General features: G+C 38.2%; 1 protein-coding gene across 2 annotated transcripts; it reads left to right on the forward strand.

Annotated features, from left to right (window-relative positions):
* The first annotated feature begins 1,988 nt into the window (after positions 1-1,988).
* TOLLIP (toll interacting protein) lies at positions 1,989-25,947 on the forward strand. Of its 2 annotated transcripts, XM_032187625.1 has the most exons (7): positions 1,989-2,117; positions 10,720-10,869; positions 13,266-13,448; positions 14,748-14,900; positions 16,116-16,206; positions 20,047-20,067; positions 24,793-25,947. In XM_032187625.1, exons 1-7 carry the CDS (start codon positions 2,085-2,087, stop codon positions 25,005-25,007), a joined length of 846 nt encoding a protein of 281 aa, XP_032043516.1. In that variant the 5' UTR covers positions 1,989-2,084; the 3' UTR covers positions 25,008-25,947. The 2 variants fall into 2 exon arrangements, with proteins under 2 accessions (XP_032043516.1, XP_032043517.1); XM_032187626.1 differs by lacking the exon at positions 20,047-20,067.
* Positions 25,948-26,625: the final 678 nt, after the last annotated feature.

Raw genomic sequence — 26,625 nt, forward strand, 5'->3', positions numbered from 1 at the left:
CCTAGGGGGAGTAGTAACAACAGATCTTTTACTGCATAGATTAAACATGGTGATTAAAAATCACTGAGTAGATTCTATGTGGGAAAACGTGTATTTCCTGGGAATAATAACAAAACAGGAAAATAAAAGATTTAGTTACAAAATGGTAATGCTATTGGGAAAGCACAATGTTCACTCTCGTCTCTGCAAATCTCTATACGAGCAATGCAAATCTCAAGATTCTCTGAGATAGTATTACTACTGTTTCAGTTGAAATAAGATTTTATGGAGAAAATAATGTTTTCTCATGTTTAATCTCTAAAATTTTTGTGGCTAACCCAGGCCTCTTCAGTCTGAACATAATCCAAGTTAAGTAAACCAGAGGCAGTTACAGTAAGATATAATTTCTTAGTCTGTGTAATTACAAACATAAGAAGTACAATGAGGTTTGTTCTCACTTTTTCCCTCCAACATGCCCTTACAACAAAGATTGTAATTATGAAGACAATCACTGATTTTCTTCCCTTACCTCTGTGGGGTTTATGTACCATTTTAACCACATTGCTTCAAGAAACTGATTTCATCACTGAAACTTGGTTGCACATACATAATTATACAGGATGAAAAAATGCAAAGAAGCCAATCAACCAAAAGAGGCTGTATCTAGATGGCATTTGTAATAAATTAATGTATCAGTACACAGGCTTTGTACACACAGGCCACATATCTGACATTATAAGACACTCAGTGTTCTTTATCACTCAATTTAACATTGCACTGCCCCTTCATGTAGTGCGCTGTATCTGCTGAAAGACCTACAGGAGGAAAAAGGCAATAAAAAAATTGCCTTTAGCTTCCTCCAAGAAACTGGCCTCTTGACTGTGCCCAACAAACAGCCTATGTCAAGAGACTGTTTAGGGACTACTTAAAAAAAAAAAAAAAAAGGAAAAAAAAAAAAAAGCTGAATTTACCCTTCTTTTTTAAGAAAAAAATGATTTCTTTCAGATTTGGCTTATTTTCTATCAGCAGGAGGAAAGAAAGGATTATTTATTTCTTTCGTAGTTCTGCAGGTTGACCCAAATTTTACTTCCAACAGAGGAACTGTTGATCGTGATGACAAAGAATATTAGAGCCTTTTTCTAATGCTGCCTGGTTGAGCTACATCTGGCATCAACGATATTTGTTCAATGGCTCCCAATCAATTATATCCTGTAGTACTCATTTTTCTGAGCATCAAGACAAGTAAAAAGATGAGGCTGTTCCCACTCCATGTAGATGAGATGGTAGTGTGAAAAAAGTCAGCGCTATATTTGGAGTGTTCCTAATTGCACTGTTCTATTTCCAGCTGCCGAAATCTGCACTAGAATTTTAATTAAGGGCTAAATTCATGCAGCAGATCCTGACAACAGGAAACAGTTATGTTATTTAAATAGGCTTTGCAACGATCAGATTTTATCTCCCAAGGCAGCTCTCAGATGAATATGGAAGCGGCTTTTGTTCTTCTGGCAAGAACCGCGATCACACGCAGAGAGCCGAAGGAGGTCACATCCTCGGCTGAGGAAAAGCCATTAAAGCTGGGGCAGCTCCCCAGACGATGGCTGGGGCTCAGAAATAAATAAATAAATAATAAAGCTGCCTTCTTGCACACAGCCGGCCGGGAGAGCCCCGACACGAGGCAGAAGCAGGCAGAGACCCGGCGTGGGAGCGGGGAGCTCCCCTCAGGGCGCCCCCACAGCGACGGAACCCGGGGCCGCGGCGCCTGCGCCCACAAAATGGCGGCCGCGCGGCCCCGTCCCCAGCTCCGCGGCGCCCCCAAATGGCGGCCGGCGGCGCGCCGCGCTGCGGAGGCCGCAGCGCCGAAGTGCGCGTGCGCGAGACCGGCTCCTCTCCCCACCTCCCCTCCCTGCCGCTGAGCGAGCGCATGCGCAGACGAGACTGGGGCGCCGCGTTCCTTGCAAGCCACCCGGTGGCTTTGCTTTGTGCGCGTGCGCGCGGGGCCGCTCTGGAAAGGGCCAGAAGGGGCGGGGCTGGGTCAGGTGACGCGGGCGCCTCGCGCTGGGGCCGTTGGAGCCGTAACGGCTGCGCCCGGGCCTGAGGGAGGCGCCATGGCCACCACCGTCAGCACCCAGCGGGGCCCGGTGAGTGCCGCCCGGGGCCTGCCCCGGCGCCTTCCCTTCCCCGGTCCCCGGCGGAGGGTAGAAAGGAGCCCCCCGGCCTTCTCCCGGCCGCCGCCGCGAGGCTAGGCGCGGCCGCTGAGCGCCCTGCCCGGCGGCGAGGCTGTGGGGACGGGGGGAGCTCCGGGGGGCTCGCTGCTCTCGGGCCGGGCAGGCTCAGGCAGCCGTCTGTGAAAGCTGTGGGGTGAAAGGTGCTGAAAGGGGCGCCCGGGGGTGGTGTGCGGCCGTGGGGGGAAGGCAGCTGAGCAGTCCGGTCTAACAGTCTTGTGGGAGCTCGTGCTGAGGGTTAATGGGGAATGTTTAATTGCCTGGCTACGCTCTGGGATTATCTTCCCTTATGCCAGGTTGTTGTGTGGTGTGGTGTGTAACTTCGGTGGTATAACATCTTTCTACACGTGTGCTGTTTCTCTCTGGAAGGGTCTGGTAGTAATGGGCAGCATGATATTGCTCTGCAGGTGAAGTAAGATTTTTTTTTCCCCCTTAATTAATTTACATTTCTGTTTTTTGTTTCTTTCAAACGGCTACTTTATTTGCTTTGCCGAGAGACCAGAGGACTGCATTATTAAATTACTAATCCTGAAAAACTGAATCTCTGTTATTATCTTATGGCAGTAATGTTATGTGAGCCTCTATTTATTAAAATGCCTTACTTGTCATGTTTTCGAGGATTCCTTTTTCACTTGGTTTTAATCATAGTTTCGTTGTCAAGATAAAAGTTTTCAATGAGGAATTAAGGTAAAAAGTGTGAATTAAGACTTCTGCTATCTCTTTGTGATGCTTTGAAAAGATAACAGCTGTTCTGTCTGAATCTGATAAATTAGGTAGCCTCTATCCCCAGAGGCTTGGTGTGAGTTTATTGCTTGATTAAACCAAATACATTCTTTCAGTATGTGACATACTTTATTAAATATAGAGACAAGTGACAAAATAGAGTTTATTTCTAGGTATCCCTTAGCTGATGTTTGGAAAAAGTGGGAGAGACAGAAGGGAACTGGTGCTTGAAGAGGATCCACAGGGACTGGTAACAAACAGAGATGTGGCTGAAGCTGATCAGTGGGCCTGGCTGCAGTCCTGACCTGCTGAGAGGTGACACTGTGCAGGTGCTCTCTGGAATGGGAAGATATTTCTTTCCAAGAAGAGTTTTAATTTCATGAGGTGCTAAACACCTTGTTGATATTCAGTGCAGCACTTTAATCTCTGCTTGTTTTAGCTCGTTCGAATCCTCTTGGGTTGAGAAGATTTTAGTGAGAACTTTCTTGGACTTGGCTAGTGAGAACTTTCTTGGACTTGGCTATTATCTTGCAGTTTGAAGATCAAAATTTCCTAGACTTCATTAAGTGTTGTAAAGGAAATGTGTTTCAACATCTAGGATGTTATGCTGGATGTCATGTCTTACAATTACACAGGTAGTCCTATAGGTTCTTTTGACAGTATTCTGTTACTTAAAATTGATTTCTACCTGGCAGGTAGAAAGGTGTACGTGGGTTTGTTTTGTATAGCCTTGGCTTTCTCTTTTTTTCCTTATGTACTCCCCACATTGTGCATGCTTTTCTTCTTTGTCTTAAGCACTTCAGACATTTGAATGCTTTCAAATGAATGATTATATTATATAGTATTGGAAAACTGACATTCATAGATGAGAATGCTGATCCAGTATGTAACACACCTTGCTTAATTTGCTCTAGAGCAAGAGATAGAATTCTGCTTATTTCTATATACACAACTGCATTACAAATGAATAGCCACTAAATGGTGCTAAAGGATAGAGAAACAATTTTTTCTTCAGGGCTGCAGAGAGCAGTTCTCATGTCTCTTTCATTTTGAACAGACAAGAAAATATTCAAGGTTGTTCCAGTTTCATGCAGATAAGAAAACAAAGTATGCTGCTATACTGTTGCCAGTCTTGTTTTTATACCTATGCTTTCTGGTTCGTGACTACGCTTCTTTGAGTAATTAAAAATTCTGTTTGACCTTGAGTTTTTGAGATGTAAGAGAACTGGAATTCTGTCTGCTAATGGTAGATATTCTGATAGAACATAGATTTATGGTCAGGATGTTAGGAGATTAGTGTGAATTCATGTTTTGTGTTATTTTTGAGAACAAAACAGCTTTTGAAATCTAAACTACAGCTGAATACAGAAGGGCTGCTAAATGATACGTTTTCCAAGTGAGGGATATTGCTAAAAAGTCTGGTCAGCCTTCAGGTTAAGTCTCAACTTTGAGACATCAAGACCTCGTATTTGTGATATGTCAGCTAGCCTAGCACAGCCAAAATGGATGACTGTGATTATTCATAGTGCTGGCAAGTGCCAGATCCTCCAAAATTTAGATCAAGTGCCAAGCTAGGCTACTTTGATTTCTGCTCCTGTGGTTTCCCTAATAATCACTGCTTCCATGATTGGAAATTTTATAATGAGCAGCTTGTATGTGCGATTAGCTCTCTTTCCTTGTTCTAATACTGCAATTTAACTACATAAGCCTTGTCATCTCTGATTTTACTTGGTTTTGTTTTGAAATGTAGCTCAAGAATGCAGTAAACACTTCTTGAATTTGAGATGTCAGTAGACATTAATTTTATCTTCACTTTGTAACTCATTTTTGAATATAACAGTTCCTGCCGTACTTAGCCTTCAAATCACAAAAGATTCCTATTTTGCAAATTTCTTCTTCCCTGAAACCACATCAGTCTTTTTCTTTGTTAATGGCTGTGCTTTTGCTCTGTGGAATGTGTTTTGCAGATGTTTCAATGTAATGTCATGGACAAATTTAAATGTGCTGGGAAAAGCCAGTAGCAATAGCTTGTGGCAAAATGCTCGGTCAGGACTAAATATAGTTCGTATACTTGGTAGAAAGGGAAAAATACTGTCAAGGTGATGCCTCGTAAAGTGCTTACAGGTAGGCATAAGGAAGCAAAGGAAGGAAGTAAGTAGATTAGTCTTTCTGTTAAAAAGAAAGAATCATAAGAATGAGGTAAGAAATGTCTAGTAATTTTGTAGAAAAAATAGAAAGTGAAATTTGCTCCTACCTGTGGCTGTCCCTGCATCGCCCCATCACCCCCAAAACTTCCCCTGTTCCAGCTGGACAACTGAATTCTCTCTTCTTGCCCTGTATCTACAAAGAGAACCTGGCTCCATTTTCTCAACTCCTCAGAGTTACTGGAAAGCTCCTACGAGGTACATCTGAAGATTCCTCTGCCCTAGACAAAGGGTCTGTTTTTTCCTAGCAAGTCCAGTGCTGCAGCCCTTTCTATGGGTCCAAACTGGATGCACTATTCCAGATGTGGTCTAACCAGCTGTGAATAAAGGGAAATGACTGCTTTCCACAGTTTACTGGCTAGGCTTTTGTTGATGCAGTATGGTATGCTGCTAGGTTTTGTTGTTCTGGGAATGCACTGCTCATTCACCTTTCACTTGCACTTCCATGGGTTTCCCCCTGCTGCCCTACCAGTTGTTCTTTAGTCTGTACCAGTGCCAGGGATTTTCCTGTCCGAAGTACAGGATTTTATGGTTGTTGTTGAATTTCATGAGTTTTCGGCCAGTATCTCTCTCAGATGCTGTGGTTGCTGTGGTATCCTCAAACATACCACCATTCTCCACCAAATTTAGCATCATCCTGAAAAACTTATGAATGTACATCCTGTCCTCTGGTCACTGAAAAGAAAAAAACATTAGGCACACATGTTAGGTTTCAGACCTGTACTTGTTAGGTACACGCCTCTGAGAAACTTTGCTTTTAACCCACTCCTGGTGTCATTGACCACTGAACTTCAACTCCTGAACTTTGTAATCCGGGCAGTTTTCCCTCTGTCCAGTGGTCAACCCACGTGTGCATTGTAATAACTGAGCTTTGATACTGAGATGTGGTTGGTGACCTTTTCGAAAAGCCTTTTGTGAAAATCAAGGTAAACAAACCTACTGTTCTCTACTTATTCACATGTCTACTAATTTTATGATAGAAAGCAGTCTGGTTCAACTAGGCATTTTGTACCCTTGGAAAATGTTGACTATTCCTTGTACCCTCTATTATGGCTCTCAGAAGGAGTTCTCACTCTGTGAATCTCCTGGCAACTGGAGTGAAACTGACTTGCATGTTATTTCACACATCATCCTTTCTGCCCTTTTCAAAGATGGGTGCGACATTTGTCTTTCTCCAGTTATGGGGGATGACTTCTAATCTCCATGACCTTTCAAAAATGATAGAGAATAGCCTTGAAAAATAGCATCGGCTAGCTCTTTCAACACCTTTGGTTTAATCCAATCTGGTCCCAATTTTTTTTTTAGCATGCAAAACGTAGAATAGTTCAAAATTCTCTTATTCACCCAGTTCTTCTTTCTTAAAAACAGTGAAACCATTTAAAGGTAAATATGTAGAGCTTTTTTGAGTAGTTAAGGTGTTTCATAGCTCTTTAGCATGAAATTTCTCTGAAACCTACTATCAGAACTTCTGATGTCATTTGCAAGTGTAGAAACCTTAATTACATTTCTCTGAAGGTATCATGGTTCCCAAAGTCAGAGCATTTGTGCTTGTCCTTGGGCCGTGTTGCCTTTCCATTCATTATGGAGGAACTTGCATCATCAGTTATAGAGCTAGGTAAGGTGCCTGATGACTTCCCCTCCTCTTTCTTTTACCTCCAACACTTACTGCATTTTCATTTGTTCAGCCCTTTGTGGTAGCTTACTTCACAGTGGCATTGTCACCACCTAATCTTGCATCAGAAATGGGAGTGAGAAGGAGCAGGAGGATGAGACTGACAGCCCTGTGTTAGGCTCAACAGCTGTGGAGCACCATGCTGCCTTCAGTTTGAAGGAGTGAGTTGAGATGAGTTTTTTGCACCTGCAACATTTCACACTAACAATCCTCAAAACAAGATGTTACATGGCTTTAGTAGACAGAAGGGGCAATATTTTTGTCTAGATAACTCGTTTTTGATAGTAATGCTGTCAGTGAAGCTTATTAAGAAGTGGTTACTAGGCAGGCCTAGTAATTTTATGAAGAAAATTTTATGAAGGCCTGCTAAATGTCTGCTTCAGAATTGTAGTTTTGTCATGACGCTGTCATTTTTGTCTTGCTTAAAAAGAATCTAGTACAATTCAGATTGGAACATTTTATTCTGCAATTGATGGTTGAGTGGAGTTCAATTTCACATTCTTCTTTAAATGTTAAGTGTTAAAAGTGTGTTTGTTTTTAAATTGGGTATTGAGCAGGATACAAGCTTGTCTTTTATGTTCACCTTGCTTTAAAAATAAACTGTGGTTGAACTCAGGTTATACAACTCTATTTTTGATTGGGATATGGAGGTGGCAATTGCCTACTTCTAAATATTTTGAAGAGGAAAAAATTGTCTGTTTTATCTACAGATAAAGATTGTATGCTATTGGTTTGTCTCCATCTATATGGAATCAACTGATAACCAGCATGAGATCTTACTGATTAATGTATTTTCCTCCATGAGCATCTCTGCTGGGTGCTTATTTAATGTACCACTGGGACTTCTGTACCAGATCTCACTCAGAGCTGAGAATTTAAGATGGGATTGTATGTATCTCCTGTACCCCACTATTTCTCTTGAGGGGTTTGCCACTCAGATCTTTTAAGAATTTAATTACATTATCGGGTTTCAGTTTCTGGTGCCGTCTGTTTTGCAGTTCTAGGTTAAGAGTGTAGTTTTGTGTGAGATAGGTGAATGGCCTAACATCAGCTTAGATGCTGTGAGAAAGCTTTGGTCTCCCTTACAGATTTTGTCTGTCTCTTTTGGACCTCAGTGCAGAGACTGGTTTATAGTGTTTTTCACTTGTCTGACCATCATGAATGAATAAAGTTTTCCAATGTCCATGTTAGACAGTTGTACCAAATAAAATATGCTATCCTGTTTTCTGAAAAGCTGGCAGAGGCAGCTAGAACATTTGGCAATGTATTTCCAGAGCTGCAGCCACCGCTTCTGGCTATAGGAAATCTTTATGATGCATGCTTTTAAAGATGCTAAAAATTCCAGATTTGAAAATCTCTGAATGTTGTCAAGGATTAGAGAGGACCTGCTATGTTGCAAATGCCATTCACTGCCTTTCTAATTCTGGTGCCATTTCAAATCTTTCCTAAATGGACTGTGTTTTACTTTAAATATATATAATTTTAATAATATGTATTTTAATAAGAAGGCTGCTACAGGGCCTGTCTCATTTCCAACCTAAATTAAATAAGCATTCTTTCAAGATTAGCACGGTATTTTAGCTCAGTCTATTCCCTCTTTCCACCCGTCGCCCCCCACACTTCTTAAATTTTAAGCTGCTGGTTGCTGTCTTGGTAGAAGTAACTTCTGCTCTTCTGGCTTGATTTCTTAAAGCATTCAATTTCTTTGGCTATCTGAGGAGGATTGTTTGTATGCCTGATTCAGTCCGAATTATTGTCTTCCAGGTGGGCTACCAGGATTTTACACTGTGTAGCGAATGAGGCCTCACATATATACGGTGGCATTCATTTATATCCTGTTTCTAATGATGGTAGAATGTCCTAGAAATCAGCACTAGCCTGTTTTTATCATGATAGTTATTACTCAAGCATCAATAAAGCAAATGTTTGATTGGTGGATAAAAATATTTTATGGGTAAACATATTAGTGACTGGAAAGGCTGATGAAAGTTCAGCTATCAGCTGAGGATTCATTAGTTTACATACTGGTTGTTCACACTGTTAGAGTGCTACTAAATATCAAATAAAGTTTTCTGCAAATAGCTTATTTAATAGCTTTTAATTTATTTATGGAGTTATTTTCTTCAGGAAGCAGCTATTATGAGGAATCCAAATGTCAAACTTGCCTGGTTGTGAGAAGATAACATATGAGGTGCACACTCTCTGTAAGGAATATTTTTTGTAGTTCTCTGTTCTCTCCTGAGTTATTTCCAGCACTGCCACAATAGTAATGCTTACGTAATGCCTTCAGCAAAGTGGTGTTGCATGAAAAAGGAATTTGTTGCTTTAACAAAGTAAGAGTCTAATAAACATGAGCAAAGCATTCACTTCTAAATCAGTGGTCTTAATGGATACTGTAAAACTATTTTTTAAAGTTCCCTTTAAAATGTTCACTTTCTGTAACAGTTGTTTTTTCATTGTAAGATTTTAAGACATGGGTAAGCAAAACTGATTCTCTTCCCTCCCTTGTAATAGCCTAGCAGCAGGCATTCAGTACTTCCTCCTTGGCTGCTTTGATAAACTTCCTTTCTGGCATGTAACACCTACTGTTGCCAGGATCCCTGAGGCTCTTGAACAGAAATGGCGTCTCTTGCCAAATCGCATTTCATGTGACTGTTGCTATCTCAGATACAATCTCGGCATGCAAGCGCTGTCTAATCTTCAGAAGCTATGTCCTCAGGGCCTTTTAACTTCCTAAAGTATGTTGTTCTGTGGGCATGCATTTGCCAGGTATGCAATTGAGTAATCTTGTCTGGGATAGTAACATAAGAGATTACACTGTCTTTTGTCTTGATGCAGTGGACAGTTTTGTATTAAATATGTAAGCATCTCTAGAGACAACAGAAATGAGCTTAATTATGAGTTTTCTATGCTGCTTATTATATTATACTCTATTTTAGCATGGTGATCCCTCTGAGTGTGTTTGGTGGTAGTATTCACTGAGCATTTAAAACCTAGAAACAAGCAGAGTTGTTGAATTGACAAGTAACATGTAGAAGCTTACCTTTCTTATGCCATAAACATTACATAAATGGTGATCGCTGATTCACATTACTACATGTGACAGAGTTCCCCTCCAACTTTTCTACTTAAGATTTTTCATCATTGTGCATTTCAGTGGTAAGCCAAATTTGGAATTCCTCTGTTATTGAGTATGGTGGGATTCTATCCCAAAAATTGACAGTTAGTTGCAGACTGTGTTTAACATTGGAAAATGATTAGGAGATCTTTCTGTTGAAGGATTTGATTTGTAGGAAATGTTGTCTGTGTGATCTGTCTTGAGGATGACTGAAGATGACCCTTTCAAATAGTGCGTTGCACCAAGTATTTTGGAAAGATTTATGCAGCAGTTGCATCTGCTGTGGGTGTGTGTAAAAATACTGGAAACTTCATTGAGCAGTAGCTTGCATTAATGATAATGAAAGCATATTGGACCTTATCTCTATTTCAGTGCTTTTTCATACTGAAAGAGTACCATTTTGTCACGGGAATGATCAGATAGAGCAAGTGATGGATAAGTGAAATAACTGGCCGGGATTGCATGTGATGTGTGAATGGGATGTAAGACTTGGTAGACCTGACCTTTGTGTGGACTAGTTAAATGGCTAGCGGTAGAGCAGCCTGGATTCTGTATGTCCAACTCTTTTTTTTTTTTCCCCCAGAGGCTTATATTGGAAATGAGTATTTTTAAAAGAGAGCATGAGTACATTTGTCATGTGAGTTGGCAGTTCTGTCATTTAACTAGTTCTTTATTCGTGCTGTCAAAACAGAGTAAAATGCTGCTGAATGTTTTTATTATGATTTTGATTTTTTTCATTCTTTCCCATTGTTCATTATGAAAGTAGGAGACATGTTTAAAGACGATTTTTTTTTTTTAAAGGTATATGTTGGTGAGCTTCCTCAAGATTTTCTTCGTATCACTCCAACCCAGCAGCAACAGCAAATCCAACTGGATGCCCAAGCAGCTCAACAGCTACAGTATGGAGGACCAATGGGTACAGTAGGCAGACTCAGCATTACTGTGGTACAGGTATAAATCGTACCATATTTGTAAAACAAACTTCAATCCTTTCCCATTAATGGCCATAAAAGACTGTTGGAATTTGAGTTACTAAATTACTTGTGTATGGGAAGTGAGTTCATAACATTTTTTCTATCTTCATGTTTCTGTAAGTCAGTGCTTTTTAAAATTTTTTTCTTAGCTGTGTCATGTATGGCACAGCAATTTCCTATAAAGCTTATTATTATAGCAGATAATAAAATTAATGTTTTTCTTACAGTGAACAGATTTTTTCTAAGAACTTCGCTTAAGAAGGCTTCCTGTAGAAACACCGAGTATTGGAAGACATTAGCAATTTTGAGTCTATTGTAGGAAATTGCAGTTGGCTTACGTATTTTTCCTTAAGTGGCTGCTTTGTTCTGTCCCTGCTTTCTTTAAGGCCTTTTGCTGCTTTTTTCCAGTACTTTATGCAGGTTTTCTAATTAATTATGAGTATAGTCTTAGCTTTTTATTTTCTGCTTCCTCTTTTCTGTTATCTCCCTCTTCTGTTCTCTTGGCAGTGCTTTATTGCTGCCTTCATTATAAGCTTTCAATTTTTAAAAATGTTCTATCTTAACACAATTCTGTAATACCTACATTAGCATACCAGATGTCCCTCACGTGAACTTAACACACCTCATCTATTTACAAGTGCTGTTTTCATGTCATTTTTCTAAAAGAATACCAAAGATAGGTTTAGCCTCAAATTTTAGCATGAAGACTGGTATAGTGAGAGTATGGTTACAGCCTTAATGGTGAGGTGAGGTCCTTACTGGGGAGGAAAACCACAGGATCTCACAGGAAAAGAGGCATCATTCCTCCCTTTGTATCTTTCCGTGGTCAGTTTCCTCCTTCATAACCTATGCAAGGAAAACCCAGGCAGCTAACAGTTAGTCAGTCTCACCTCTGTGCCAGCCGAGATCATAAAGCAGATCCTCCAGGAAAATGTGCTAAGGCATGTGGAAAATAAGGAGGTGATTGATGACAGTCAACGTGGCGTCACTAACAGCAGATCGTATGGTGTCCCAAAAATGTTTTCTGTGCCTGCCCGGGAATTCATGCAAGATTGCTGCAGCAATCTTGGTTGCATATTAAGGCATGTGGTACTCTGGAGAGGAGACTTACCATGGCGTAGTTAACCTGTGGAGCACGAAAAGCTGGTTGAAGTATTTTGTATTTATTTAAATACCTGTTGATTAAGTACGTGCGTTGATTCTGCTACTAATAAACTGGAGAGAAATCAGAAAATGTTTTTTTGGAAGGTGTGTACAGCTTTTTTTCTTGAAGATACACAGGAATAGTGATAAGTTTATCTAAGCACAATTGATTATATACTCATAATCTGTCAATCTAGTAATTTAAATACTGTTTTCTTTTCGTAACACTTTATGGTAAGCTTTTTAATCTCTGGATTTAAGAGTCGAGAGAGAAGAATGATTTGGGTGCGAAATTTCCTACTTAATTGCAAAGCCCAGACTTACAAGAAACAGTGTGAGATATTTCTCACCAGCAATAATATTTGAATTATTGAACTAGTGTGTGACCTGAATGAGTAAAGGGCCTTCCAGGATGGGGTTACACCTGTTATGACTATATCTGTTGCAAGTCTCAACTGTTTGAACTCCTTAGATCTCCTACTGGTGGGAGACATAGGCACCACTTTGTCACTTTTCTTTCTGTAACAAAAAAAAAAAAAAGGTTACTTACACAAGCCAAAAATGCGTCAAATTTTCATTTCTACTTTGGCGCACCTATGCAGCAGCACTCAGTGTTGTCTTTAGGACTATTATCAACTTTTTTTTCCCCCGGTTTCTCTGTTACAGCAAAAGTAAGTTAGATATCTTCTGATTATTTACTGCATCTGTCTTTATAGTAGCTTAGAACTTAATTTGCCCACTGAACTAAGTAATATCAATTGCACACATCAGATCATTTTTTCTCTGACAAGAATAAGTAACTAGATTTTACCTGAGTTGAGTTGATATTGTGAAGAAAACCTTCTGATATTCTTGAAGCTTCTCTATTTCTGTATTTCATCCTTTAAAAGTACTTCAGGTGAAGAGGATAGGTTACCTATCACACGAAACTTGTAACTGCATATTGGATAGCAGAAACCAAGGCAAAAATTGATCTTTCCTTATAATTGTGCATCTGTTGTTTTTTGTTTAGTTATGGTGAAGATGTTTAAGTTACGTAAGTGTTTTCTACAGCAGACAGTTTGAAAGAAGAATCTCTTTTTAAAGATTCTCTTAAAGGACTCTCCCCTGTTGTCATTACAATTCATTATTGTCCTTTGTTTTGTCCTCTGATTCTCTTTATAAAGTAATAATAGTTACTTCACAAGTTAGTGTAAACATTATGCACTTAAAGGTTCTTTTCTCTTTCAGGCAAAATTGGCAAAGAACTATGGAATGACCCGCATGGATCCATATTGTCGAATACGTCTAGGGTATGCTGTGTATGAAACCCCCACAGCACATAATGGAGCCAAGAACCCCCGCTGGAACAAAGTTATTCAGTGCACTGTACCCCCGGGTGTGGATTCTTTTTACCTAGAGATATTTGATGAGGTCAGAATGAGTATATTTAATCTTCTTCATCCCCTCTTTGGGTTGAGGTTTGGGTAGAATCTTGGAAGGTAGGATTGAGTTAGCAAAGGCTGTTTCTTAGCTGTGCTCTCTGGGAAGTGATGCAGGTTTATCAGAATCCCAAGATAGCAATGTGCAAGCCTTTGCTCTGCCCCAAGAATGTCACAGCTTTGTAGCTGATAAGGGGTAGCTGAATATTAGTTCCTTTTCACTATCAAAATGTGCTGTAGCCTTATATTCTGTAATGTTCCTGTTAAATAGCATGTTTATACGATGCTGGTTTAGCCAAAAAATTTCATTTTTATTCTAACCCAGGAAGAGCTTATATGCAAGCTCATAAATGCTAATAAATCAGTCCTTTATATAAGGTGTAGTCACTAGAATTTATTAGTAGAAACATAACTTAAATCTGGGAAGGAAATTCAGGCCAGTATGGTAAGCTCATGTAGGCTCTTGCATATGTTTTACTTAACATACAGTGTTAATAAATTCCTACCTTGTGAACAGTTTGATTTTTTTTTTTTTTAGAGATTAAGTACATCTGATTAACAGCTCAGTTAGGTAATCTGCTCTACAAAGGTTACCTAGAAGAGTAGTACTATCTTGAATTCTAGTACGTTCTTCTGCTAGATGTTATTATTGGCAGCAGGGAATATGTGCTGCCTCCTCAGTTGTTCCAGTTCAGGGTATTGACTTAGATTTAGCACAAATGTGCCTTCTCTGATAATCTAAGAGGCTATGACTTGGTTGAAGTTTGTTTCATTGCTGCAGCAGGGGGTGGCACATCATTCCTTTTATCTGCTCTTGAATCACTGGAGTTCACAGCCTATTTTAACAGTGTAAGCAGGAGCTGATTCTTAGTAGTATGTTGACTACTCACAAGTGATTATTATTTACAGATACAGGCCTGTTTACATACCTTCTGCCTTACAGGTAGAACCTTCTGCATTCTGGCTGATTAATCAGATGGAGACTTGAAATACTATGTAAAATATTTCTGTGTCTGTTGTTTGCTTTATGTCAATTCAGGCAAGGGAAAAAAAAAAGGTTTTGATGCTGTTCCTCACAGTATCCTTCTGGACAAAATGTCCAGCATAGAGCTAGACAAATACATGATGCAATGGGCAAACAATTGGCTGACGGGTCAGACTCAAAGGCTTCTAGTAAATGGAATTACATCAGGCTGGTGGCCAGTCACTGATTCCCCAGGGCTCCATTTTGGTGCCAGTTCTCTTCAGTGTTTTTCGAAATGATCTGGACACCATTTTGTTTTCCTTTCAGCGAGCCTTTTCAATGGATGACCGCATTGCTTGGACACACATTACAATTCCTGAGTCTCTGAAACAAGGAAATGTGGAGGACGAATGGTATAGCCTGAGTGGAAGGCAGGGTGATGACAAAGAAGGAATGATTAATCTGGTGATGTCATACACGGTAAGATAAGTTAGGGGTGAGAAGAAGAAGGGTTACAGAAGGGAGTATTTGAGGTTAAAGTAGAAGTGTTTCCATTGTATTTTACTATTCTTTTTGTGTGCATGTGTTAGTGTTTAAAATAATTATACTTACCTTGAGGAAGAGCAGACAAAAATACTAGTTAAGGCAGTACTTGGTGAGGTGGTAAATGAATACTTATTTGGTTTTGTAGTTATTAAAACATTAAGATAATTTGTGTTCCTGCCCTTAAATACTTAGAAAGACATGTCAATTTAAAAGAAAAACTACTGACAACTCTTCTGTCTTAAGTCTTTCTGGAAAGTTTGATGACTGCAATTTTTACTTCCATTCTTGTTCATTTGGTCTTGAACTATTAACTTATTCTTATCCATTTAGTAGCTCCTGTGCTGTTCTCTAGCCTGTCATCTTTGGCATAAGTAGTTGTTGGATAGCATGGTCACCCCTGAATGCTTCCTACTATGCTTGCACATGATCAGAAGTTCCAGGTTGCTGCTGAGTGCACAAGAGCAAACAGGTGCTGTTCAAGATTCACATTTGGCCCCAGAGCTGAACGGTTTTTCCCTTCATTCGTAGGATAAAGGATTTTTTTCTATTAACCTTTAAAACTATCTGCAAGTGAATGTGCTACACAGGGAATCTGACCTGCTCATATTGTCCAGGATCAAAGTGAACAGGAATTGTGGTAGTAAAAGGGGATATACTTGAACTGATACTTTATTTGAAGTACTAGTTTACCTCAAAATTGATTTGAACTAGTATTTGCTTCTCGAAGCATTCTATCACTCTTAATGAAATTCAGTTTTGCCTTAAGTTTTCATTTGATGAATACAGCATATGCTTTATTCTTGTGAAATAAGAAAACCGATAAAGCCATATTAAAAATTTGCTTCAGGAATAAATTTTCAGTGGCTAGTTTTATCAAGCTGCTGTGAAGGGATAGTTTGATATGATGTGCTTATGCTGATTTACACTCAGATCTTTTGTAAATTAAAGGGACTGTAATTAATTTGCTAGAGAATTTGCTTTCTATAGATTTAGGTAGGCCTTACTACAGTTATATTGAAAGTCTGTATTTCATAGTCAGTATCACAGTATGGCATTTGTTAAACACTGTTTTAGTTGCTGTTCTAGTCATGTTGCCCCCTACCCCCCTCCAAAGTTGTTCTAATGTCTGTTGTGTTTTTCTTTGTCAAGTCTTTGCCAGCAGCCATGATGATGCAGCCCCAGCCAGTGGTCCTGATGCCTACTGTATACCAGCAAGGAGTGGGATACGTGCCTATAGCAGGTATGTTTTTTTCATAGAAGACTCTTAAATCTTCCAGATAAAGGGTTTTACAGAGATAGGTACCAAACTTCTATTGTTTTCCAGGATGTAAGGGGAAGCTATAAAAGCTATAAACTTTGACCATTTTTTCTATGGTATTTTTTGTGAGAAAAGCAAGTGAATTAAGTATAGGTCTGATTTCAGTCTTGTACCTTCTTTAAGAGAGCTGCATAAGTTTGGCTAAATGGATTAAAATAGCAATAGAATCAGAACAAGTAGCTTGAAGGCTGCTCTTTCTGCATATATAGTTTAGATTTATTGGTCATTGCATACCTAAGTATCTGGCAGACCACACTGTAATATGTTGTGTGCTTTTAAATGCTGGCAATCCAGGTGAGAAACTGCTTAGGCTTCAGAAAGTGCACCAAATGATTTCTGCTGTCAGAACTGCAGCTTAAATAGACAATGAAGGATCATCCTTTCTGTGGTCTTTGAAGTTACTCTGTTGGAAACTTGCTACGCAGCACATGAGCTTTGTAGCATTCTGAATTAGAAATGTTAGGGAGCTCTGAGATGTGGAAATACGTCAAGGCAAGCTAAAGCAGATGTCACTTGTCTTGGTCTGTGCAAATTAAGTTGTGGACTTCAATAGAAAGATATGTTAACTTCAGGTTTTGTAATTTTTCTGTCAAAGATGAGAAGCTTAAAGTATATAGATAACCATGTGTTTGTCTTACCCAGGTAAAAGGTAAGTAAAGTTAATTTTTTTCTATTTTACTTAGAGCCCTTAAAAGATCCAGTTTGTACATGAATTCAGCAGGATACATACTTCTAAGAGAAAACAATCTTGTAATCAGTATATTTTGAGTTTCTTTTCATACATTTATATGAATGAGTGATAGTGTATGGGACACAGATCTGACACAACAGATTTCTTTTTTCTAGAGTCAATCCCTGATTAGAGAGAATGAAGTTTAAATTCAAAAGCAAACCTCCACAATAACTTAAGGAATAATAATGCCTGTTTCATTTTCAGAGTTAAATTAAAGCAAAACACAGAAAGGTTTTGCTATATGCTTTACTCCCTGATGTAAAACACGCAATATGCTTCATTTAATGTGTTTTCATCTCTATAGTTTAATTCTCAGGAGTTGTCTTTCTTGGCCAATAGTCTAAATTAGTGTGTGTATCCTGTAGAATGCTTCTGTTGTGGTAAGCCAGACTCCTGTGTAGTGTTTTTGTGTTTGAATTAGGTGCTGCATCTTTTTACTTCTAGCTTCACCCCATCCCTATACACTGAAACAGTGAACTTGAAACTTAGTATCTTGTGTGTGGTTAAATGAAAATTAATCGCTGGGGTGGTACCTATAGTAATATAATAGAACTACAGGATTTCTTTAACAGATGAAACCAACAATATTAACGTAGCAAAATTACTGGGCTAGTCAGACTGTGCTCAGTGAAAATGAAGCAGAGACCAGTTTCAGATATAACTGAAACTGGACATCCAGCTGAAGAGGTAAAAACTGAAACTCAGTTGTGTATCTTGGTGTTCTGTAAGTTTGTGTTGGCCTTGACTATTTTCAGGTATACTTTATTAAATTGTCTTGGACAAGTGAACAAACAACTTATGTTTAGTGCATGTGATTGATAAAAGGTCAGGTGTTACATATGAATGTTATCTTTATGTAGCAGTCATATTGATGTGTATATTGGAGTATTTCCCTTCTGCAAAGATGCAGCGTATTTGATTCAGTTACTGTTATGATAACCTTTATTAAAAATTCTTCCTGATTCTGTAACTCGTATTTTTAAAACATTGTGAAGTCCCATCACTCCATTAGAACTTCTCTTTATTCTGAGAAAACTTGAAAGTATTTCCTTAATTTCATAAATGCCAAACTAACTTATTATAAGCCACCCTTGGTCAAGTTAGATTTTCTGTATTTTTGATAAAAATTTGAATATTACTGTGCTTTGTGTTTGCTGTTCCAGAATTTCTGTGGGCACCATGAAAATTTCTCAAAGCAGTGTGAGTTTTTAAAGCTTTTGCCTGTTCGCTAATCTAATGACCCACTCATAATTATAAAATCTAATATAAATAAAAAACTAATAAAGGTAATTTCAAATGGTAAATGGAACTGACAGCACATCTTGGAAGACATGAAATATTGTCACAGTGTTTTCTGTGTACTAAACTAGATGTTCCCCCTGGATTCTGCGAACTCTTTCAGGAAGATGTTTGTATCCGTGTAAACAATTGGCCTCTGACAAGCTGAGTTGACTGTATCTTCTGGGGAAATTCTTGGTATACTTTGGAATATTGTACAGGGATTTCTCTCTTTTTAAGACTGATTACTTAAAGAAGGGCAGCGGTAGGATATCAGTATATGCCACAGGAATATATTTACCTTCCCATCTTTTCAGTTCCATTTTTTAGCCTATCCACTTAAATGAGCATAGTCAATAAGCAAGGTCTGTTTCTTTCCTTGAGATAAGTGGAAGAGCAGTGCTGAATGTAGCCTATTGCATCTGAAACGGAGAGGATTCTGTTGGTGGGCAAGACAGAATCTAAATCTTGTCTAAGATGAAAAATAAATTCAGTGGGTGGACTGGAATGCTTATCCAGAACAGTGTAACACTGATTCGTGGAAACTGTCCAAAATAATTGAGCTTTACAGTGAGACAGTGTTAAGTCAAATTTAGCTGTGTCATGAAGGCCAAACTGTGTTTTTTTCTGCGGGTAACAGAATATTCTGTTCAGAACTTCGCATACGTAATAACTAATCTTCTAATTAAAGTGAAAGCAACTGATTTTACTTACACTCCTCTCTATCATACAAATGGAGGTGAATAGTAGCAGCAAGCAGTTAGATGCTGTGTTAAGCAGATGAGGCTTGAAACGCTGGCACAAGTAACGTGTTGGTCTTTACCCCACATTTTATGGTAGGGATGAGATTGTGGTGAAAGCAGAAATGACCTTGCAATATTCTTGTATGGTGTTAATTCATTTTGAAAATTTTAAAAATTAAAAACTCTGATGATGCTAGTTGCTACAAGCTATAGTTGTCATGGATGATATCTTTGGGATGGGTTTGGGAAAACCTGAACTTCTGTTTCAATCTTCTAAAAGTTGGCTTTCTCTATACTCTTCTAGTTGCTTTTTCTAAAGTTTAGTGGATTTAGCACTGTAGAATAATACATAGTGGCATGCTGGTTGCTTACAGTCCAAGCTGATCTGTGATAGGATGTAAAAGGCATGAAAAAAGCTGAGTGAAGTTGGTTCAATGAACCTGTATTTCTCGTGTTTTGTTTTGTTTTGTTTTCCCCATGGGATACATAGCAAATGTGTCTGCACATGACTTAAAAACACCTGCATAAGAACTAGGTTTAAAAAAAAGTTCAAGAGTCCAGCGTATCAGTTCTGCTGAGGTAAACTTGTACCTCTATGTAAATTACGCCTTTAGGTGTCAGTACTGGGTTTCATGAGTTAGTTTATGGTGGTGTTGATATGTTAGAACACTGTGGATGTATGTTGTCCTTTTTGGACTATAAAATATAATCCTTGCTAAAACACCTATTAGCTTATTTTAATTTTCTGTTCCCTCTAATTGCTATTTCTATAAAAATAGCACACTGAGAAGCTTGTTCAGAGTGCTGAAGCAAATTAGTTGTGGGACTTGAATCCCTAGCAGCATTTTGTTTTGATATTAGGTAATTGAGTTTTTACGCAGTTACCTCAGTTTATCCAACTTTCACATTTAGAAACTGAACGGTTCATTTTCTTTTAAAAATAGATTAATATTTCTTTCCCGTGTCTTATTCCTTTTCCCTCGTCCCTTCATTTCCACCTGTCTATAGGGCTTGAGTACTTTGCTTTGGGTAAGTTTCCAAGCTCTTTTCTCACTCCCATCCTCATTGACCTAAGTCTTTGCATGAATTCATGTAGGCAGCTTTATGTTACAGCAGACTGTATCACAAGGTACTGCCACTTGGATGTCACAATAGAATAACTTAATGCATCTCTTGAAATTGTGTCTGTTCAGTATCAACCTGTAAGGCTTAAAGCAATTGGTGATAGTGTTGATGGATAAGATGTGATGATTCTTATGAAATTTTTTGATGCCAGTGGGTAATTTTAAGTGACAGTACTGCTTTCTTGGAAGACAGACACTAATCTTGCAGTTGTTCTGCTACTGCAAGATCTGGGAGAAGGAGGTAATGTCGTGACTTCTTGTAAACTTGAAAGTGAAGAACTCAGCTCTGCAATGACGTTCTGACAGGACTGCCTGTCAGTTACCTTCTGTTATTCTTCAAATGAGCTTTTTTTTCTAAAAACAGTAAAAATTTTTTATCAGTATGCATCTTTCATACACATCTGTTTTAGATTCATGTGAAGTTAAGCATTTGATATGATTTTGAATGAACTCTAAAGGTGAATTATGTTACAGAAAATCAAATTTTCTTCAATTAGGCTTGCTTTACTATGACACATCTGACTGAATTGTGCAAAGATATTGTGACATCCTTCAATACAAGCACTGGTGTTCAATCAAGTATGTTCAGAAAATTCTAGAACTATGTCTTGCAAAATGTAACGTCATTTCTTGATGCTCTGAATTTCAGAAGAATACTGTAAACACAACTGGTGTGGCTATTGCAGTGTATTTAGTTTCATCAGAGGAGTGGAATTGTAAAAAATTCTGTGGGTCCATACTCTTCATTTTACCTGGCAGGTTGTGAAGAAGAAACACTATGGATGCCATCATCTTTTTTAAAGTTTTAGAAATGTTTTTTTTTTTTTTTTCTGAAACAAGTATCATTAAGTCATGTTTGAATATGATTTAAAAAAAAAAAAAGGTGGTGCTGATTTGTTTAAATTAACTTGTTTTGAGGAGGTTCCTGAGAGTTTATTTTGGAAGGATCTGTGCATGGGGCAGTAATAGTGAATTATTACATGGAGTACTTGACTGAACAACAAAATAAGTGTGTAATGCCTTGTGTGCAGGTGGAAAAAAGGACCCTGTTAAGGCTTTGATGCTTCATTGCTGCTTGTAGCAACTGACTTGCTGCTGTACATGCTCATTTCATGTATTGGAATGCCATTGCTTATGCCAGCATGTTTGCCATTGCCATTTCATTGAACTAGAAAACATTGCTCCGTTCTACTGATTTATAAAACTTAGTCCCTGAGAGCAACACAGGAGAATTGGGTTCCATTTATAGAGGATGCTAATGTGGGTTAGTTTGTCTTCTACTGTTAGTGGAACGAGCTGCTTTATATGTAAGGCAGTTTTTTACTGAACATTGAAAAATCTGAAGTTTATTTTAACTATTGTCTGAATTGCGTGTGTATGTATGTTAAACAAACTTAGATGCTACATAATTTAAGTCTTGCTTACTATTTTGTAAATCAGAAATGATGGATGCTTTTAGTCTGTGCTGGGGAAAACAACAGAGAAGGGGGTGAAAAAAAGGCAAGCTACTCTTCAAATTGGTAATTTTATAGCTTGATTGTTGAGCTTCATGAAAAGTAAGAACTTACCACGGTAAATATTTATTAAATATTGCTGTGATTCCTACATTTGTATATAGCGTGAATGTAGAGAACATTAAATAATTATATTAACATAAGAGCTGAAGAAAATGGAGTTTTAAAATTGTTAATGTAGATCAATACTGAGGAGACATCTTGTCTCTAAATTCAGTTGTTCAAACTGAAAATAGTTGGTTGCCTGTGCAGATGTTTGGCCTCACAATTATTTTGCTTTGATAAAAGCAGTAAGAAAATTGTGTGACCTTCATGGTTTTTGACATTTTTGATAAGACGCTGAAACTTCATTTGTAAGCTATAGGATGCTGTGGTAGTTGAGAATCGAACTTGATGTTTCATCTGGGTTAATGCTTTAAACGGGCCTTTTTTGCAGACAGTTCTTACACAAGCCGGTAGTTGAATAATCTTTGTGTTCTGATGACTTACTGAAGAAAATTAGGAAGCTGAGGTTAAAAGTAAAGTGTAACTTGTATTGCTCTGTTCTTTCAGGTACTTTTCAACTTTATTTTTGAGGCCACACATCTTTGTTCACATTTTATACATGCCTAGATTGTTTGTAGGAAGAGTGAGGAGAGAGTTGAGTGTTGAAGCTACAGAAGAGGAAACCCGAAGTGCTGTTGGATGTGGTTGAGTAAAGAGTTGTGTTTGTAGTTTTGTTGAGGACTACTTTGTGGATTGCCTCTGAGGTACTACCATGGTCTGATTTGCCAGATGTTCAAATAATCTCAAAGTGCTAAACAGAATCCCAGGGACCATGGTTGAAATGACACATGAAGCTCTAGAGCCAAAGTGTAGGTCGTGGAAGAAAGTATATATACCCTTGGTAGGGGTGTGTTGCATATGACTGGGCAAAGATGTGGTTGCAGTGTGTGGGTAATAAAATTAGAGTGAGAGGGGGCTTGTACTTTGTTGCAATTTGAACCTTTTCAAATAGATGCAGCCTGTACCCTAGACTAAAAGCATCTAGGTTCCTTTTTTTACTTCTAATAAAGCTTGAGAAGATTACAAGAGGAATTTAAGTCAGAGAATGATTACTATGGAGACACTTTACAATTCAGTAATGCACCCCTGTATCAAGTTGGATAGGACCGAAGTCCAAACTGAAGAAAGTACATCGAGTAAAATCATAATTGCAATACACAGTCAAACTATATTCAGTTACAGTATATTGTCAACCAGAGTTGATTCAGATGTGTTTAGCTGATCCAAGTAGAGTTTACAAGTAATTAATAAGATGATCAGTAAGAAAATGCAGGTAAGATAACATTTAATGGGTATTTTTATGCTTTTTTGGGGGAACCAAATATCATGTAATCTATTACTTGATTTGTTTTGCTTCTAGATGAGGATAGCAAATTGAAATTTATTGAGAAACAGTTCTGGAGTAAATGTTTTCATGATATACCATGAGCTAATTAAAACCTATGAAGATTCTAAGTCTTTGATTTAGAAACAACAACAAAAACCACTTAGGTAAACTCTAGGAGGAGTTGACAGTTGCGTAGGAAAAGCATGTAGCTTATAAATTGTGAGTCTGTGAGTGTGTAGGTCAGGATGATGTGGTCTCTGTATGTCATGTTGTCAGCAGCATTTTTGACAGTGTCATTTGCTAAAGATTCTTGTACTAAGATATGTGGTAGGAATAAAGGTTCTTTTCTGGTTTAGTAGCTATTTTGAAAATCTGCCGAACAAATGAAAATAAGCGTTGAGCGATTCCGTAATAGAGGGAGGCTGTTAGTGGGGTGTATTGTATTTTTAAAGATGAAATCAAGAGAAGGGGACTAATAGATAACGTGTCAAAATAAAACCACTTAGTTTTCTAAGTCTCTTTGACTGCAGTAGGTTGCAGAAAAATCTCATGTTACTAAGTAAATGGGACATAGTGGCATACTTCAACATTGTAATATTATGTGTAAAGATAAAAATAGGTGGTAAAAATAAAATACTTAGTGGTGCTTTTTTGATTGACTATTGCTACACATACAGATCTTTGAATTACTGTGGACTATTCCATGAAAGTATCAGGTGAATAGAGGTCAAAGTGGATAAAATGTTTGAAAGGGAGTAGAGAGCAAATGTGAAGACTTTATTGTGCTGAGTTATGAATTGGTGCCATGTTTGCATCTAGATGCAGGTAGTTCTTCTTTCCCTATTTTAAAAACAATAAGGCAGAACTAAAGTAATGCATAGAATGTGGGACTAAGATAATCAGGGCTGGCTTTTAGTGAAATAGGCTATTTTCAGCAATTAAAAATCCTCTAAATGTACTACTATACTTGGTTTCAGTTCTATAAAAACAAGTGGTAGTTTTTCAGCAACAGATCTAGTCTGAACTAGTGGTAGAACTTTTCAAGTGATGAAAAGGGTCTTTTGTCTAATAATTCTTTTTAATCAGAATTCAAAACCCCATTTTCTAAAACTGTCTTTCTAAACCAACAGTGCTTTAATTTCACATAGCAATAAAGTGCATGAAAAATGTCACATTTGCACTCTGGCAGAGGGACAGGGAAAACAGTGTGCACCCCTATGGGTGTAAGAGGGATTGCTTTTTTGCTACTTTGTGACTTTGCAGGCTTTACTAGATGGAACTTCAACCAGGAAAAAATGTTTGCTTAAGATTTGTTCCTGAATATGGTCCAATCTCTTAGCGGACCTAACTTCCTCCAACAGAGATTGCATTCAGTGAATGTCTACTTATCAGTCATGTATAATGCTGAAGTAAAAATACCTTGTTCATCACACCACAGGACCTAAATATGTTTAGGGTTTGGTTAGTGATTCATGTATAAACCTGGTTAATACAGGTTGTATCTAATTTTGAGCTGTACCTGTTACCATATTGGTTTTGGAACGTAACTTGGGCAGAGGTCCAGTTCTAGAAAAATGTGTTCTGATTGCAACAGTCTTTGAAATCTCTTTTCCAGAGTAGATGAAGAAATAAATAAATGCTGAAGTTGGTGGGTTAGTGGGGAGGGATGAGCCACTTTCTTCTTCAGAATCATTAATTTTCCTCACATGCTTGTGTTGTATTTTTTTTTTTTGTGTGTGTGCAGGGATGCCTGCAGTCTGCAATCCAGACATGATACCTGTGGCAATACCACCTCCTGCAGTCAACCCTCAGCACCTGTGTAATGAAGAGGACCTGAAGTCTATCCAGGACATGTTTCCCAACATGGACAGAGAAGTTATCCGCTCAGTGCTAGAAGCTCAGAGGGGGAACAAGAATGCAGCTATCAACTCCTTGCTTCAGATGGCTGAAGAATCATAGATCCCCACTTCCTGCATTCTCCCTGCCCTCAATGCCACTTATTTTTACTTGCCAAGCCAGGGATTTAGCTAGAGGAAGAATTTCCTAACAGTTTTCTGTTAGTGCATCCTATGTGAAAGGTTATACCCCCTTTCGTCCTTCGACATTTGGATCTTTTCACCTTCTTTCTCTACCTGTACATACTCAGTTTAGTGTATGTCCTACAATACAGCATTGAAGCATCTTCACTATCAGCTGTGCCCTGTGTGGCTATGTTCTGATGGGGGATAGGAAGTAATGCTGCTTTTTTTCCTTTTTCTCCCCCATTTCAAAAACTTGTTCTTAAAAAGTAATTCTATGCAGTACAGGATTTACTACTGTTTGTTAGATTGAAAAAAAATAATATTGCTTTTCCATTGAAGGGTTTGCTTTCTAAACATAACTAATTTGTTAAAGTATTCAGGTTTAATCAAGCAACCTGTTTCTGCCAGAAATTAAAAGAAAAGCCTTTTCCTTGTCCTATGGTGGTTAGTTATTGCTGTGATACATTCAACTGTTTGATTGAGCGAATTTTTTTGATTCTAATAAGCTAAATGTTTAGGTTACACTGTAGGTATTTGTAATGAGCATCTTTGATATAGTCATCAAGCACCAAAGCAGTATGTTATCTGGTGTGTATTTTGGGGCTTTATCCTGCAATATAGTATGGTCATGTATCTGTAAAATCTTAACAGGTAACTTTTCAGCTTAGAAGGTCTGAACTGCTGTAGCAGAGAACAGGACAGAACCCTAATGTACTCCCACTGCAAATTGCACTCTTACTGCTACTACTTCTGCATTCCCGTGGCTATTCAAAAGGATGAGTGCAGAAGGAAAGATTTTGTACCTGGGAAATTAATGAAGCCGTAAAGAACTACTTAAGGTGTTGTCACTTATTTAAAAAAAAAAAAAAAAAAAAAAGGAAAAATTTATGATCTGGTCATAAGGCTTCTTTCTTTGTTTCAGCAAAGTTATCATATTGTATTAGGAAAAACTATTACATTTTTTCATGTAATTTGAAATCAGAAGCATGGAAAATAGCTTCAGAATCTTTGAATGGCATTATGAGTTGCCCAGTGACTTACTAATTATGGTTGCTGTAATCACAGAATGGCTGAGGTTGGAAGGGACCTCTGGAGGTCATCTGGTCCAACCCAATTTATTACGATTTGATGCAGATGGAAATAAATTCTTTGTGGGAGACAATGGAACATATCTGAATTAGTCTGATCCTCCAAGGAGGTTAGAGGTCGCTTGTATTTATTATTAGTGTTAATTTTTCAGATAACAGTTCATCTTGGAACTGCAGAATCTTACAGAACTCACCAGTTACACCTGTTGGTTAAGTTTCTGCAGTGTCTGTTTGTGTAGATGGTAAAGTAATGCACTTTAAGTAGTATGCACCAGTTTATTTTTTCCAGTGATGTGCAATGTTGCTGTTTTATCTTTTTAATGTTTGTGTTCGAATACTTTATACAATAGCCATACTCTTTTATATTTTCAAGAGTTGGAATGAATGTACATTTGAAATCCAGGCTCTTGAGTGATTCATGAAAACTTTAAAGCCAGGTTTGGAATAGGGAAAAGGGACCCTTATTCT

This window comes from Aythya fuligula, chromosome 5, assembly GCF_009819795.1.
Source record: "Aythya fuligula isolate bAytFul2 chromosome 5, bAytFul2.pri, whole genome shotgun sequence".
NCBI classification, from domain to species: domain Eukaryota; kingdom Metazoa; phylum Chordata; class Aves; order Anseriformes; family Anatidae; genus Aythya; species Aythya fuligula.